General features: G+C 49.3%; 2 protein-coding genes across 5 annotated transcripts in view; one reads left to right on the forward strand and one right to left on the reverse strand.

The window, feature by feature from the left end:
* Positions 1–1,433: 1,433 nt before the first annotated feature.
* Positions 1,434–9,875, reverse strand: LOC119858261 (acylphosphatase-2-like). 4 transcript variants are annotated; one of them, XM_043518565.1, is made up of 5 exons: positions 9,734–9,859; positions 8,409–8,592; positions 7,021–7,037; positions 4,181–4,290; positions 1,434–2,030 (listed from the first exon to the last, which is right to left on the reverse strand). In XM_043518565.1, exons 2-5 carry the CDS (start codon positions 8,461–8,463, stop codon positions 1,916–1,918), a joined length of 297 nt encoding a protein of 98 aa, XP_043374500.1. In that variant the 5' UTR covers positions 8,464–8,592; positions 9,734–9,859; the 3' UTR covers positions 1,434–1,915. The 4 variants fall into 4 exon arrangements, with proteins under 4 accessions (XP_043374500.1, XP_038264341.1, XP_038264343.1 ...); XM_038408413.2 differs by having other exon boundaries at positions 8,409–8,507; positions 9,734–9,857; XM_038408415.2 differs by lacking the exon at positions 7,021–7,037 and having other exon boundaries at positions 8,409–8,507; positions 9,734–9,875.
* The window catches only part of C7H11orf80 (chromosome 7 C11orf80 homolog), a 57,842-nt gene continuing 50,524 nt past the window's right edge, over positions 9,755–17,072 (forward strand). Inside the window, exon 1 of the mRNA XM_038408410.2 lies at positions 9,755–9,879. Coding sequence (XP_038264338.2) covers positions 9,856–9,879 — 24 coding nt within the window. The 5' untranslated portion in view covers positions 9,755–9,855. The remainder of the gene's footprint in view (positions 9,880–17,072) is intronic.

The raw sequence follows: 17,072 nt of genomic DNA on the forward strand, positions 1-17,072 counted from the left end.
TTCCCCTCTCTGTGCCTGTTTCCCCTTCTACCCTTTTCGGTTTCAACTGTGAGCTCTTTGGGGCAGGGAATGTCTCTCACTGTGTGTCTTTGCAGCGCCCGGCATGGCAGGATCCTGACCTCAGTCAGGGTCTGTGCAACACCCCACACAATGGAGGCCCCAATCTCAGTTGACATTTGTGCAGTGCCTGGCACCATGGTGGCCCTGCTCTCCGTTGGGATCTGTGCAGCACTTCGCACAGTGGGGGCTCCTGATCTGATATGGGACTACTATATTACACATAACAATAGGATTGTGTCATCCCAGGCTCTAAACCAGTGAAGCCAGAGCTCTTGGGGAGGAAGGACTTTACCTAGGCTGTGGAATGTCTTTTGTGTTAAAAGCCCATTTAAGTCAAAAACCAGCAAACACTTGGCAGAAAAGTGTTCTCCGTTAATCACTTAGGCTCAAGTTTTCCAAAGTGACTCATTTTGGTACCCAACTAGCCATGACTTAAAGAGCCTTGATTTTTACTTCACTCCTGAGCAAGAGGCACCTTTGAGGTGTCTCAAATTGGGCATTCCAAAGACTAAGGCCCCCCAAATGTCCAGTCACTTAGATCCAAGCCCAGAAAGGACCATTAAATCATCTAGTCTGCCCTCCTGTATAGCACAAGCAGGAGAATATCCTCCAGACATCCCTGCATTGAGCCCAGTCACTTGTGTTTGACTGAAGCATTTTCCAGAAAGGCAGCCAGCGTGGACTGGAGATGGAGACTCCATCCCTGCCCTTGGGAGTTTGTTCCAGTGGTTAATCACTCTCCTTGACAAACATGTGTGCCTTTTTTCTCATTGGAATGTGTCTTGCAGCAGCTTGCAGCCCCCGGCTCTTGTTCAGTCTTTCTTTCCCCACAAGGTTAAAGAACCCCTACCTCGTACCTGGCACCTTCTCCACATGAAGGCCCTCAGGCACCATCATCAAGTCACATCTCAACCTTCTTTTTGATAAATTACACAGATTGAGTTCCTTATGTCTCTCACTGTCAGGCATTTTCTCCAACCCTTGAATCATTGTTGGGGCTCTTCTCTGCACCCTCTTCAATTTTTCACCTTCCTTTTAAAAATGTGACCACCAGAACTGGATGCAGTATTCCAGGCTCAGTCTCACCCCTGGGCAATCCCAGCCCGTCTCTACTCTGCTACTGAACCCATCACTGTGGGATGGGAGTGGTTAGCACAGACCCCTTCCCCTTCCTTCAGAGGCTCAGGGACAGCCCAAGCCACATTGCTGAATCACCTCCAGCCCAGAGAAAGGGAAAATGAGGCTTGATGCTGCTATTTCTAGATTAAAAAACAATGGAGAACACCATTCCCCTTGGTTTTGTATTTTAAAATCCACCCAGGCAGACCCCACCCACCCAGGAACCAAACATAAGGGCACAGGCAACAACCTTCTCGCTTTCTCAGGTCATCTTTACTGAGCCCCTCTGCAGAAATACAGTGTGCAGGTGGGAAGGGTATGTTGGCAGCATAGGCAGCATCTTCTTCACAGTGGGGGTGGATTAAATAGTGGGGGGCCAGTGCAGCCATTTATATTAGTGCAAAGCAGGTGTGAAGAGGGGCTCAGGTCCTGGGGTGGGACCTTATCCACAAAGCCAGGCAGCAGATGTAGGGGTTTCAGGTGTTCTGGGGGCAGGGCCCCTGCTGGGGAATGGGAGTTTAGTGAGAGGCTAGCAAAGGAAATCACAGGTCCATGTGCCGGGATCCAGGCCCACACCTTGATGTCCGGGAGCAGCAGGGGAAGACATGCTTAATGGCAGGTTGGGATGTAAGGGTCCTTGCATTCCACCCTGGAGCTGCAGCCAGCCAGCAGAGGTCACTGTCATCTGGTCCCCCAAGGAAGGGGTAAGGAGTTGCTGTGGTCCTAGCCCCACCTCCTAGTACTTGGTGGTGAAGGTCGGGAATTCCAGGGTGGAGATCTCCCTCTCATTGGAGAAGACAGCCCGGTCAATGCGGGACATGGGGCTCCCCACGTTGCGCAGCCAGTTCTTCCTGTGCAGGTACGGGGTAGAGCATCCATAAAGAGAGCTTGGGCTTCCAGCCCCATTGCTTTAATCACTAGACCCCACTTCATTCCCAGAGTCAGAGATAGAACCCCAGAGTCCTGGGTTGCAGCCTCCCCCACTCCCAATACATTCCACTTCCCTCCCAGAACCAGGAATAGAACCTAAGAGTCCAAGCCTCTCTGCTCTAATCACTAGACACCACTCCTTTCCCAGAGCTAGGGACAGAACCCAGGAGTCCTGGTTCCCTGTTTACACTGCTGGCATTTACCCAGCCATGATCCCACACAAACAGGTTCAGCCTGTAAAGTCCATGTGGAACCTGTTTCCTCTTTTATCTCCTTCCAACACCTGAAGCAAAGATGGGGGAGACTGGTTGCTATAGAACCTGCCTTTCCCCCATTATCTTGTTCATAAAAAGGGATGGGGGAATGAAGCAGACTGGCTGTTATAGAAGCAGCCCCAATTTGTTCTAGCCCTGAAGGTGGTGGAAATGGGGGGAGACTGGTTTCTATGGAAACTGTTCCACTTCTCGCTCTGTCTCCAAATGTTGAAGGTGATGGAAGGGGGACTTGTTGCTATGGAAACTGCCTCCGGTTGTCATCTCTGAAGGTGACGGAGCTGTTGCTACGGAAGTTGCCCTGCCTGCCCTTCCCGGTTGCCACGGGTGATGGGGGATGGGCAGGCAGGTGTCTATGGCCCCTGAAGAGAGAAATCAATCAGGCAAATTCTCTGTCCCTTCCTGAGGGGACGCTAATTGGGGCTGAGCCAAGACCCAGATTTTCCAGCCACTGATTGGCTAGGGCACCAGCACCGGGGGAACTGCCCTAGTTAGAGGCAGGAGGGTTTCAAATGGGGAATGTGACAGTCTATGATCCTGCAGCTTGGACCTAGGGTTTAACCTCTTCCCTCCTGCAGGGGAGGGGATCGGACTTGCCCCCCCAGCCCACCCCTGCAATCTGGCTGACACCTTGGGCCTGCAGATCACTGGAGGCGCCAGAGAGAATATAGGTCTTTGGAAGTGGCTTTGCTCCTTCACAAAGGGATGTTTCCCACCTTGGAGATCTCAGGAATATCAGGTCAGCTCTCGGGATCAGGCACTTTCACCGCTCTTCTTAGAGAGGCAGCGTGGCCCGGTGGATGGGGTGCTGAGACTTAGGATTCCTGGGTTCTATTCCCAGTGCTGCCCCTGACCTTGGACAAGCCCCTTCCCCTCTCTGTGCCTGTTTCCACTGCCACCATTTGTCTGTTTAAATTGAAGTGTGTGTATCGGGAGGGGGGTTGCGCATGAACTGTCTATGCAGCACCCTGCAAAATGGGGCCCCTATCTCAGTCAGGGGGTCTGTCCGGCACCTAGTATAATGGGACCCCGATCTCAGTCTGCAATGCCTGGTACAAAGGTCTGTGTGGCTCCCAGTACAACAGGTATCCGATCTCAGTCAAGGGTCTGTGCGATGCCCAGTACAACGGGGCTCTGGTCTCAGTTGGGGGGGGGAGGTCTGTGCAGCACCCACAACAAACCCCCTGATGTCAGTCAGGGGGTTCGTGTAATGCCCAGTACAATGGTCTGTTTGGATCCCAGTACAATGGGGACCTGATCTCAGTCGGGAGGTCATGTGCTGCAACTAGCACAACAGAGAGGACCCTCAGTCAGGAGGGTTTGTGCAATGCCTAGCATGAGGAGGTCCTCATCTCAGTCAGGGGGGTCTGGGCAGCACCTGGTGTGATGGGGGACCTGATCTCAGCTGGATGCGGGTGTGCCAATCTACAGGGAGAAGCTGACTGGTGAGTGGGTGGAAAAGTCTGGCAGTTCTTCGAGTGGGGCAGGTGCTCAGCTATGCTACAAAGGGCCTTCAACACTTGCAGCTTATGTTTGATGTACACAGGTGAAGGAAGAGTTGGGGATACACAAAGAGGAGTCTTTTCCGTATCTCTACACATCCTGGGATCCTTTATCTCCTTCTTATGCTGGAGTGTTATCAGCAGCTCCCTCCCGCACCACTAGGAGGAAAAAGCAGCTCCCCAATCCCGACCCTGGCAGCTATTCACCTCCCCCTGCTCTGATACCCGGAAGGGTGAGCAGCACCCATGTTTAACACTGAGCAAACTGGTGAGCTAGGAAGCCTGGCTGATACTCACATGATCTCAATCTTCTCCTTGGGCCCTTGCACCTGCCCAGTCACAGTCCCACGGGGGGTGTTCTTCACCCAGCCGACCACCCCCAGCTTCTTGCCCTGGTCTTCTGTGTACTGGAGAGGAAGAGACAGGATTATCAAGGCCTTGCATGAGCCAACAGAACGGGCATTTTCCTCATTCCCCGGCATACAGCCTCTCCTGCCCTGTGCACTGATCTCTGAATGGCACAGCCCAGGCTGTGCACCACCCAGCATGTAGCTCTCTACATAACCCTGTGGAAGTGCAACTCTGAGGGGAAGGATTCCAACTCCATCAGGTCTGCATGGGGAGCTTCAATCCCAGAGAGGGTGGGACAAGCTTGGTTTTCTCCCTGCCTCCTGCAAGGCTTCCAGCTTTTCATATGCCTTTGCAGATGGGTAACCACATTCCTGTCTCTGCTTGGGTATCAGCTGCCAGCCAGGGGAACCAGCAGGAGGAGGAACAGTCAGCATCAGACAGGGCGCTCCCTACAGGCTAATGACTTCACAAGTGCCTGGGTGCTGGCCTGAAGCCTCATTGCAATTATCTATCTACTGTCTCTATTCAATCCCTATAGACAGAGAAACCAGCATCCTATAAGCTGAGCTAGACAGGTGGAGGGGTGTGTATGGGGATAGATAGATCACTAAATAGACAGAGGGGTGTTTATGGAGAGAGAGGGGGGGATGGATGGACGGACGGCTAGAGACAGAGAGCATCTAAGATTACTAGAATCTAGGGGAATAGCTGGATGCAGTAGATAAAGCCAAATATTAGGAGAAAGGTAGCTAAAGCAGGCCAGGAGGATCGAGAGAGCACAGCGTCTGAGATCTATGATGATAGCTGGATCACAGAGGCACAACTATACCAGAGTTCAATCAATCCAAGCTCTCATGGTAAGAGCCAACGTTTCAAAGTGCTCTAAAATCCACACACATACTAAGTCTGGAAAATTGCTATGCCCCACCAGGCTCACCCCCGAAAACTGAGCTCATCCAATCAGCTTGGACCAACCAGCTTGGGCTCAGCAGTCAGTCCAAGGTCCAGGAAGCAACATTAACATTATGAGAGAGTCTTTTGGGCAATATAAATTGGCATCCAGGATGGATGCACACTAGAGAAAGGGATTTGCAGGTACATCATCAAGATGTATGGGACCATTCCTCCCTTTTAAAGCTATCATCTCAGGCTCTCTGCAGAATCTGGCAGACATTGCTGCATCAGTTACACTCAGGGAAATTCCCCCTCTCAGAGCTGTTGTCTCAGATTCAGGCAGATTCTCCTGCAGTTGCTACACTTGGGGCATGTTTTGAAGCTTGTCTTTCCAACAGTAGCATCAGAAACTTTCTTTTTTTTTCTTTAAATGGCCCTGAGATTCCACTGCAATCAGATGGCTCCAGTATCTGGGGCCCAAGGCACAGCCCTCTAGCACCTATGCCTGCATCTGGCCCTGATTCTACATAGTGACGCCATCCAGTCACGTTGCAGGATCCCAAGTTTCAGGGCAAGAATCAGGCCGGCTGGCTGTATTCATGGCTCTGATCAGCCCTGCTTCAGAAAGGAAGAGGCTTGGGCTTACAGGCAGTATGAATTTGTCCCCATCCACCTGATCCACACTTCAGTTATACCCACTGGCCTTTTTTCTAGTAAATATTGGAAAGAGATTAGAGATTTGGTTCAGGTGTGTTCACAGATTAGAATAATTCCCTTTCCCCAAATTTGCACCACCACTACAGGTGGGGTTTTTTTAAATGGTAAATGGCTCAAAAACTTCCCTTCCTTAACCTGGTATCTCATCCAAAACACTATTTATTATCATTAATATTTTGAAAAAGAAATGGGAGGTGATGGATTGAAACAGACTCTTCACTGTTTCGTAGGGGTGCAGCAAATGACTGCATAGGAGTGGATCATAACAGGGGACCCATGTTGCCCAGTATCCCATCTCCAGCAGCAGCCCAGTCCCTGCAGCTCTGAGGAAACTGCAAGACATCTATTCCCAGGGGAAATTCCTTCCTGACCTCAATAGTTATAAATTGGCTCATGCCCTGAAGCATGTGGGTTTAGATCCCTCTCAGACTCTTGTCTCTTAGTTAGTATTTACTATATTAACTCTGTACATTCTCATTACACATAGAAATGGCAAGTCCTTTTGTGAACCCTGCTCAGCTCTAGACCTCAATAAGAGCAAGTAGCAGTGAGTTCCACAGTCTAACCATGCACTGAGTGAAAAAGCTTTTCCAAGGGAGGTCTGCATCAGCAAACTCAGTGCCTAGGAGGGAAGTAGGGTGGCTGGGGCAGGGAGGTCCAGCACTTGTATTCACTGCATCAACCTCCTGAGAAACCACACTAGGGCCTTTCAAAACTTCTTGTAGCGTGGGTTGCTGGCCATAAAGGTATGCATGCTGATCAGTGATGGAGTTCTCCTCTCCCTGCACATGTTGCTCACCAGAGACTTTTCTCCTCTAAACTGCTCCCTGCATCGGCAGGCCCAGGACTTCATCTGGTCCCCTTCTGCCTTGGACCGTCCTCTCCAGCAAGCAGCTCCTGATTTTGGCTACCGTTTTCAACATTACTGCTGGCCTGGGAGCCTTGACAGCAGCTCCTGTTTGGTAGCATAGGCTCTTATGCTAGGTTGGCTTCTCCTCCCTGCCCGCAGCTGCCTTACACTGGCTTGGGAAGGAGAGTCTGGACTAGGGGCAGTTGGGAGTCAGGAGACAGTGCCATGCAACACAGCATGCTGCCCCCTACGATGGGCTGTGCTCTAAAAGCTGGTTCTCCCCTCGCCCGCTCACACACCCTTCTCCCCACACACACACCCTTACCTTTCTAAAGAAGACACCTGGCGGGAAGAAAGAAAAGATGAGTCAGTTGCAAATAGACAGCAAATGCTGGGCATTAAATGCCAGCTCTGCTTCTTAATGATGTAGGAATTGCCAGCCTGGACCAGGCCTGATGCCATCTATACTGGGATCCTGGCATTGTCCAGCAACAGCTGCTCAGAGGAAAGTGCAGAAAACCCTGCCGTGCTGAAACAACCTGCCTCCTGGAGAAGTTCCTGCCTGACCCTTCATTAGCTCATGCCCTAGAGTATGATGGTGTCTGTCCTTGCCACAGCCTTGTTTGGTTTGTAAGATTTACTGCTCTAATGCTGGATAGTCCTGTTATCCACAGGAAGATCCTATTCTTGTTTGGCTCTGTTCAGTGCTTTAGCTCCTGTGGCAATGAGTTCCAAAAGCACCCAATGAGCCCACAACTCCACAGCATGTGAAATTTACTTCAGCACCTGAGGTATGAATGCAAATAAAACACTAGGCCCTGGCATCATCAAATTTACACCAAGGATCAGTCCTTCTATCTGGGTATAAAGAAAACTCCATCAATTCTGAGGCCAGAAGCGACCACTGTGATAATTCAGTCGGACGGCCTACAGCACCCAGGTCCCAAAACCTCACCCAGTGTTTCCTGCATCAGGCTAAGACATGAATGGACCTCACAAAATCCAATGTATCAGTGAAGCACAGTGAGTTACCAACGGCTGCCCACCAAATCAGTGGCAGAGCTAGGAAGAGAACTCTAGAATCTGGACTACCAATCCTGTGATTCAGTCATGACACTTTGCTCCCTCCCAGAGCAAAGAATAGAACCCAGGAGTTCTGACTCCAATCTCCCCTGCTCTAACCACTAGACCCTGCTCCTTTCCCAAGAGCTGGGTCTAGAACCAAGAAATCCTGACTCTTAGCCCCCACACTCTTGCTTCAACCCATTAGACCCCACTCCTTCCTGCCTGAAAGAGCTCTACTGAGGAGTTTTACAATGTGCAATGGATGAAATCTCTGTTTTCTTCTACCGAGGGGCCCCAATCCCAAAATAGAAGCCCAGGGGGGTCTGCCCAGAGCTGGACAGAGGGAGACAACTTCGCTCCCATGCTGAGATATATTTCTGCACACACCGCTCAAGATGACAGTGGCATGTCTGGAATTGCTCCCTGTTCCCTATCCCTGGGATACTGGCTATAATCAGCTCATTTGGGGCTCACTGAAATCCTCCCAGCCATGCTGCATGGTAGCAGCTGTCCTGCTGCTAGTGAGATTTACTCTCCTTTCATGGGCTATTTGCAGCATTCCTGGCTAGAGCCAGCAGGGGAATGATCCTCTCCATATGCAACAAAATCAATGCAGCAGGGCAACGCTGCAAAATGCAGCACACTTACCTTGCACGTCCCCATAGACCTCATAATCCAAGGCCCAGAGTCCTGAGGAAGCCATGGCATGGCATGGGCTGGGCTAGTGTGGTGGGCTGCAGATGGAAGCTGGTGGGAGTGAACAAGGGTTTGCAGCACAGCGTGTTATGTGATCTGCTGCAGGCAGCTCCGTCTGCCTGTTTCTAAATTGGGCCTTTTGGATGGAGGCAGCACGGTGAGGAAGGAGCAGGCCAAGCCACTCATGCCACCCCCACCCTTACCCCTGCACCCAGCCCTCTCCCACTGCACTCACAAGCCCCACAGCAAACCCCTCCTCCTTCAGGCTCAGCCCCCTCTTCCTGGTTTCCCAGCTCCCTTATTTCCATGCTATGGGAATCCCCCCCCCCAACTCCCAGTTACCTCCCACTCACCCCAGTGCTAACCTTCTTTCCCAAATACCCAACACCAGTATTGGGATAGGGCACTAGACTGACATTCGGGAGCCCTGGGTTGGCCACTGGTCTGCTCGGTGATTTTTAACAAGTCACTTCCCCTCCCGGTGCTTCAGTTTCACCATCAGTAAAGTGAGGCTAATGATACTGCCTCCTTTATAAAAAGAAAAGGAGTACTTGTGGCACCTTAGAGACTAACGAATTTATTTGAGCATAAGCTTTTGTGAGCTACAGCTCACTTCATCGGATGCATTCAGTGAATGAAGTGAGCTGTAACTCATGAAAGCTTATGCTCTAATAAATTTGTTAGTCTCTAAAGTGCCACAAGCATTCCTTTTCTTTTTGCAAATACAGACTAACACGGCTGCTACTCTGAAACCTGCCTCCTTTATAAAACACTATATAAGAGCTTGATATCCCTCATGCTCAGTACAGGGGTAATCCCCTCCTGTGACACCCACTCCTATCTCAGCAGCAACCTCCCACCACTGTGCCAATCCCCTCCCAGCTACTTCAGACCTGCCCTCTGGCCCCCCCACCTCTATTGCCCTTGGAAAGCAGGGGGGGTTGGGCCAATTTGGGGCGGAGGGAAGGATTGCGTGTGTCGAGCTGGGGGTAGAGCTAGGCGTTAGGGTCTGGAGTGGAATAAATTGGGGAGTTGGTCCTGGAGACTGTGAAGTACGGGGGCAAGACGGGGGGTGGCTGGGGTAGAGCTGAGGGCTAGGGGTTCAGTGAAGGGCTGGGATGTGGGGGGTTCAGCGAGGGAGCAGGCTCTGGATGAGGCCAGGTGATCAGTCCTGGGTGGCTGGATCTGGAGTTTAGGGCTGGCTGCGAGGGGTCACGTCTGGGGCTGCCGGTGGGGACTGGGGAGTGTCTCCGGACGGGGCGGGGGGCGGTTCAGACCTGGATGGCTGGATCGGAAGGCGGCGGGGGGGCTGCGAGGGAGTTGGAAGCACAGGACTCTCGGCGCGCGCTCCCGCGGCTCCCTCGGGCGGGAATGAGCGTTCCTAGGACGAGACGGCGTAATGGCAGGAGCGGCTACGCGCACGGTGCGGGGGGGGGGTGGAGGGTGATGGGAGGCTGGGTGGAGGGGTCAGGTGGGGCGCTGGATGGGGTGGGGGGGTCCTTTGGGGTCAGCTGGGGGAATGAGGGGATGCGTTAGGTGGCGGGGTGCAGATGGGGTTGCTGGGACCAATGGGGGCACTAGAGGATCAGGGATGTCATTTTGGAGGCTGGGGTGTGGGGAGGGTGCCAGGGGGTGGAGGCATTTTTTCCCATTGGCTTTGAGGGCAGGTCCCTAGTATAGGCCTCCCTCTCTGCGTGTGTTTGGGGGGGGGGGAGGCGTGTATCTCCTCTGGTATTAGGATCTAGAAAGGTCTCCCATTCCTCTCCACCACTGTACCCCCCAGCACACACATCTCTATCGCCCCTGTGAGCAGTTACCCTCATACTCACATATCACCCCCCCCGACCCCTGTTACCAGCCTCACTGCCCTAGCCACCTAAATGCATCCCCCCTCCCACAGCCTCCAATCTGGGCCCTGCTTTACTGCACCATTATCCTCTGGCTCACTGGCCTTGATGGTGACCATGACATGGCTCACTGACCGTTCCAGTCTCCTTCGACCTGGGCAGGCTGGACATTATACACTCACTGGCTGCTTTTTTGTTTTGTTTTGTTGGGGATTTTTTTTTGTTTGTTTGTTTTTTTAACATACAACTTTTTAAGTGTTTTAAAATCCACATGCTTATCTGAATTGTCTTGAAATTTGTTGTGCTTCATAAGTGCCTAGGATTTGGGTAATGGTCCCAATTTGGGGTCGTGTGAATACGAGGTTTCTGACATAAATTCCCTCCATAAAAATCATGTGGTATCAAAACCCTCTGATTCTTATAATGTTTTTTCCACATACCTGAGGCTCAAACTATGGTTCTGATCTTGCCCACTTGGCATTGATCTCAGTTAGTGCATGGCACCCACTCCCTTCTGGGGAAGCAATATTTCAAAAGTAATTGAGGGTAAAGTTGGGAACTCCAACACGGGTTGATTCTGCTACTCATCACTCTCGTGAGCTCTTTCCATCTAAAATCAGTAAGTCCCTAGTGGACTTTGTGGCTCATTTCACAGAAGTTATCCCTAAATAGATATGATCTGTGTATAGACCAGACTAGAGTGTGACTTTAGGATCCTAGTGAGAAGAACAGCAACAAACAAGGAGATTTCAGGACCGCAATGCTTACAGATTTGATCGTGTTGACAGAACCCTGTTGTGGTCTCAGGGATCAGTCAGTGATGTGACTTTTGATGGGAAAAGCATGATTTCTTCCCAGCTTCAGCCCAGCTAGAGAGAACTAGAAGTGCTTTTGAAATGAAAAATCATGTATAGACCTTGGAATATTTAGTTGGGCCAGCAGGGGAAATAGACTGGGACCAGAGAGCTGCAACAAAGCTGTGTGAGATGAGAATACAGGCTGAGATTTTCAACAGGGTCTGGTGATTTTTGGGGTGTCCAATTTGAGACAGATTAAACGGGTTTTCAGAGGACAGGTGGCCAGTCCAAGAGGGAAAATGGCTTTGTGGTAGTTACCTGCTTTGCTACAGACTTCCTGTGTGATCTTGGGCGAGTTACTTAGTCCTGCTGAACTGTTGTCACCCAGCTGTGCAAAGGAGATAATAGCCCTGCCCTGCCTCTCAGGGGGGATATGCAGACCGATGAAGTAGAGAGGGTGATGTGCTCAGATGTTCTGGTGATGGAGCTGTAGAACTACCTTAGCCATCTAGAGACGTGCTCAGGGCTTTCTGAAAAATCAGGTGTCTTAAGCTCATCATGTCAAACATTGAGGCATCCAAGATCATTAGTAAAACAAACATTACAGAAGTGAACTGTAGCTCACGAAAGCTTATGCTCTAATAAATTTGTTAGTCTCTAAGGTGCCACAAGTACTCCTTTTCTTTTTGCAAACATTACAGAGGCCTGGATAGGCCATAACGCTCATCCTGAGGCTGATGTAAAGGTGGCAGCTTCCAGAATGGAGGACTGTGCTGGTGCAACAGCTCCGCAAAACAACAAAGGACATAGAAAACTCCCCAGTTTATTATTATTAACGTCACAGTACCTCTTAGAAGTCCCAGCTGAAATCAGGGCACCATTGGGCTAGGCATTGTATAGCCATTTAGTGAGAGAGAGAGAAAGTCCTTACCCCCAAAGTCTAGAAGGACAACAGATAGGAGAGGAAACAAGCATCAAGTGTGAACTTGCCTAAGGTCAGCATCAGAGCTGGGGTAACATAAGAACATAAGAGCAGCCATACTGGGTCAGACCAATGATCCATCTAGCCCAGCATCCTGCCTTCCGACAATGGCCAATGCCAGGTGCCACAGAGGGAATGAACAGAACAGGGAATCATCAAGTGGTCCATCCCCTGTTGCCCATTCCCAGCTTCTCGCAAACAGAGGTTAGGGACACTATCCCAGCCCTTCCTGGCTAATAGCCATTGATGGAACTATCCTCCATGAACTTATCTAGTTCTTTTTGAACCCTGTTATACTTTTGGCCTTCACATCATCCTCTGGCAAAGAGTTCCACAGACTGACTGTGCATTGTGTGATGAAATACTTCCTTTTGTTTGTTTTAAACTTGCTGCCTATTAATTTCATTTGGTGACCCCTAGTTCTTGTGTTATGTGATGGAGTAAATAACACTTCCTTATTCACTTTCTCCATACCAGTCATGATTTTAGAGGCCTCAATCATATCCCCCTCTAGTTGTCTCTTTTCCAAGCTGAAAAGTCCCAGTATTAATCTCTCCTCATACGGAAGCCATTCCATACCCCTAATAATTTTTGTTGCCCTTTTCTGAACCTTTTCCAATTCCAATATATCTTTTTTGAGATGGGGCAACCACATCTGCATGCAGTATTCAAGATGCAGGCATACCATCGATTTGGCAATATGATATTTTTTGTCTTATTATCTATCCCTTTCTTAATGATTCCAAACATTCTGTTTGCTTTTTTGACTGCCACTGCACATTGAGTGGATGTTTTCAGAAAACTATCCACAGTGACTCCAAGATCTCTTTCTTGAGTGCTAACAGCTAATTTAGACCCCATCATTTTATATGTATAGTTGGGATTATGTTTTCCAATGTGCATTACTTTGCATTTATCAACATTGAATTTCATCTGCTGTTTTGTGGCCCAGTCACCCAGTTTTGAGAGATCATTTTATAGGTCTTCACAATCTGACTAGGACTTAACTATCTTGATTAGTTTTGTATCATCTGCAAATTTTGCCACCTCACTGTTTATCCCTTTTTCCAGATAATTTATGAATATGTTGAATGGTCCCAGTACAGACCCCTAGGGTACACCACTATAGCTCTGAAAACTATTTATTCCTAACCTTTGTTTCCTATCTTTTAACCAGTTACCAATTCATGAGAGGACCTTCCCTCTTATCCCATGGCAGTTTACATTGCTTAAGAGCCTTTCATGAGGGACCTTGTCAAAGGCTTTCTGAAAATCTAAGTACACTATATCCACTGGATCCTCCTTGTCCACATACTTGTTGAGCTCCTCAATGAATTCTAGTAGATTGGTGAGGCATGATTTCCTTTTACAAAAACCATGTTGACCCTTCCCCAACAAATTATGTTCATCTATGTGTATAATAATTTTGTTCTTTATTATAGTTTCAAACAGTTTCCCTGGTACTGAAGTCAGGCTTACTGTCCTGTAATTACAGGATCACCTCTGGAGCCTTTTTAAAAATTGGCATCACATTAGCTATCCTCCAATCATTTGGTACAGAAGCTGATTTAAATGATAGGTTACAGACTACAGTTAGTAGTTCTGCAGTTTCACAGTTGAGTTCCTTCAGAACTCTTGGGTGAATACCATCTGGTCCTGGTGACTTATTACTGTTTAGTTTATCAATTTGTTCCAAAACCTCCTCTAATGACACCTCAATCTGGGACAGTTCCTCAGATTTATCGCCTAAAAAGAATGGCTCAGGTTTGGGGATTTCCCTCACAAGCTCAGCCATGAAGACCGATGCAAAGAATTCGTTTAGTTTCTCCACAATGGCCTTATCATCCTTGAGTGCTCCTTTAGCAGCTCGATCATCCAGTGGCCCCAGTGGTTGATTAGCAAGCTTCCTGCTTCTGATGAACCCCTTCTGATGTAACCCTGGTGTCCTAAGTTCTAGGCTTGTGCCTGAGCCACTGGTCCATGTTTCTTTTCTGAAATAAAGAGCCGGGAGTTTTCTTTCCCTGGTGCTCTTGTAAGTTATGAGCCTCAAAAATGCAGACTCATGAAAGTGAGGTGTAAGTTTCCTGCATTAATAACTGTGTGTGCACATGTGCATGCGTGTGTTCATGCTGCATGGGCCTTTGCAGGTGGAGAGGTAGGAATGATGCTCTTTCATGGACTATCCAGGGCTTTAGCAAGTAACTGCAACCTATGAGATACTGCTATGCAGGCTAGCAGTGTCATATGGAGTTGGATGCATATAGCAGAGGGGGTGCCTCTGCAGCTAGGAAAAGTGTTCAGTAAGTAGCACACTGGCTTAGGTCTGGGTTCAGTTCCTGGCTTAGCTGTGGATGCCATATGCAACCTTTGTGCCTTGCTTCCTCCTCTGTAAAATGGAGAGGATGGGGGTGGGGGAAGATCAAATCCATTAATGGTTGAGATACTATAATGAGGAGGGCTGCTAGTGCTGTGTTCTCTCTGCTAGGATCTACAGATCTGTGTACCATCAGCCCGGGGATACGCATACACTGCATTGGCTCAGTCTGTGTGTGTGCACTCATGCCTCAAGCAGCAAATGGAATAGTCTGCTCAGAGCTGGATGAGCTAGTTCCAGGGAGCCTCTGCTTTTGCGACTGAGCATCTGGGTCCGATCACTGTGGTGTCTATATGCACATGGCCACAGTTTATTACATGCCCATCCTGAGGTCTCTAATGAGTGCTCAGGAAACAGCTGCTGTCTGTCTTCCTCCTTTCTGAGCAGCAGGAGATCCCTTTCTGAGTTCCCAGCCCTTCTCCCTAAGTAAGGCCTAGAGCAGGGGTAGGCAACCTATGGCACGCGTGCCAAAGATGGCACGCGAGTTGATTTTCAGTGGCACTCACACTGCCCGGGTCCTCACCAACCGTCCGGGGGGCTCTGCATTTTAATTTAATTTTAAATGAATCTTCTTAAACATTTTAAAAACCTTATTTAGTTTACATACAACAATAGTTTAGTTATATATTAAAGACTTATAGAAAAAGAACTTCTAAAAACATTAAAATGTATTACTGGCATGCGAAACCTTAAATTAGAGTGAATAAATGAAGACTCGGCATACCACTTCTGAAAGGTTGCTGATCCCTGGCCTAGAGGATGTCAATAGGTCAGTGGATGTAAAGCTGCTTTCTCACCTCTCTACAAGAATTCACCCCTGTCCACATTCCTCTCTCTGGCTCCATCGACTTCAGTAGGAATGTTGTCCCAGGATTGGAAATCTAAGAGGTTGTCGAAGGGGAAAGAGAGGCCCAGTGTGGGTAGATGAGGTTACTCATACAGGTAACCAGCAGAGATCAAACCAAGGATAGGCAGCACCAGATCTTCCTGATGAGGTGGGTGAGAGGGAGGCTGTTATAGTTATTGAGACTACCCTGATCACATGAACTCTGCCATAGTGTTACCACAGTGCAGCGCCAGCTGAGATAGACTCCTTCGTCACAACACAGCTCCCCAAACTCCAGGCCTTCAACTCTGAAACCCTGTGTGGCCCCCCACAACTCAAACCCTACATCCTTCCATGTTTAAAGGCTCAAGAACTGGCCCTTCCAGGCTGAGCCAGTTGCCAAGGGGTTAATACGGCAGATCCAGTCGAATCAAGTGTTTTGCAACCTCCTGCTGGCTGTGGCATCTTCCGGAAGAGGGAAATTGTTTGTGACACTGGCAGAGGGGGACCTGCCATGAGAGATCTTAATCTGTTTTCCATCCTGCTGCAGAGGATTATACAGCAGCAGAGTCTGGGGTGGGGGGCAGGGGAAGAGAGGAGACTTCTACTCAATGAGCTTGGCCTGTATTTTTCCCCCCAGCTGCCTATTGTGTGACAGAGAACTTTTGTTTGTTAATAAGGACTTTCTCCCTTTCCCAGTCCTGTGTGGATTGGTGTGTGACTGATTTCCCAGCCCATCTACAGGATTATGGGCATGCAGCATTGGTCTGTAACGCCACAGGCAGTGCATGGCTCAGTCCCTGCCCCAAGGGGTTTACAACCCTACGCGTGGCCCTAGCATCAAAAGGGAACAGGATATGTTTGTGAAGGAAAATCAATAGCAGGAGGCAGCATGGCCCTCTGGCTAGGGCACAGACTAGCAGCCAGGACTCCTGGCTTCTAGGCCAGGCTCTGGGTGAGGAATGGGGTCTAGTGGGTTAGAGCAGGGGAAGGCTGGGAGTCAGGATTTCTGGGTTCTATTCCCTGCTCTGCCACTGACCTTGGCCAAGTTCATTCCCCTCTTGGTGTCCCTATTTTCCCTCCCACCCTGTGTCTATTTAGACTGAGCGCTTGGAGTCTTGGCCTGTAAGGCCTGCTCCACACATACATTTATTGTATCAGTATAATTATTTTGGTCAGGGATGGGCTTTTTTACCAGTATAGTTATACTAGGACAGCCCCTACTGCAATGCAGTTATATTGGGATAAAGGTGCTTTATCTCGTTATAGCTTAATCTCTCCTCTGCTTTTTCCACCAAATGCATCCGATGAAGTGAGCTGTAGCTCACGAAAGCTTATGCTCTAATAAATTTGTTAGTCTCTAAGGTGCCACAAGTACTCCTTTTCTTATTCCCCTTGTGAGCTATCTTGGTATAAACACATTTACCCTGGCTGGCTGCATCCACACTAGGCATGTTGTAATGCTTTAACCAGACCAAGAGAGTTAAAGCAGGGCAACTTTTGTGTGCAGGCACAACCTTAGTATGTGTTTGTACAGTGCCTAGCACAACTGGGCTCTGCTCTCCACTAGGGCCTGGAGGTGCTACAGTGAGACTTATAGCAATGATTACTCAACTCCGCATGGATCAGAGGAACGGAGAGCCTGTCTTACAAGCGGAAACTTAAGAGCTGGTTTTTCTAGCCTGGCAAAACAAAGGCTGAACGGGGATCTGATTGCTCTCTCTGAATACATTGGTGGGTGGGGCCCAGGGAGGGAGAAGAGCTGCTGAAGCTCAAGGACAGCATTAGCA

The sequence above is a fragment of the Dermochelys coriacea genome, chromosome 7, assembly GCF_009764565.3.
Source record: "Dermochelys coriacea isolate rDerCor1 chromosome 7, rDerCor1.pri.v4, whole genome shotgun sequence".
NCBI lineage: Eukaryota > Metazoa > Chordata > Testudines > Dermochelyidae > Dermochelys > Dermochelys coriacea.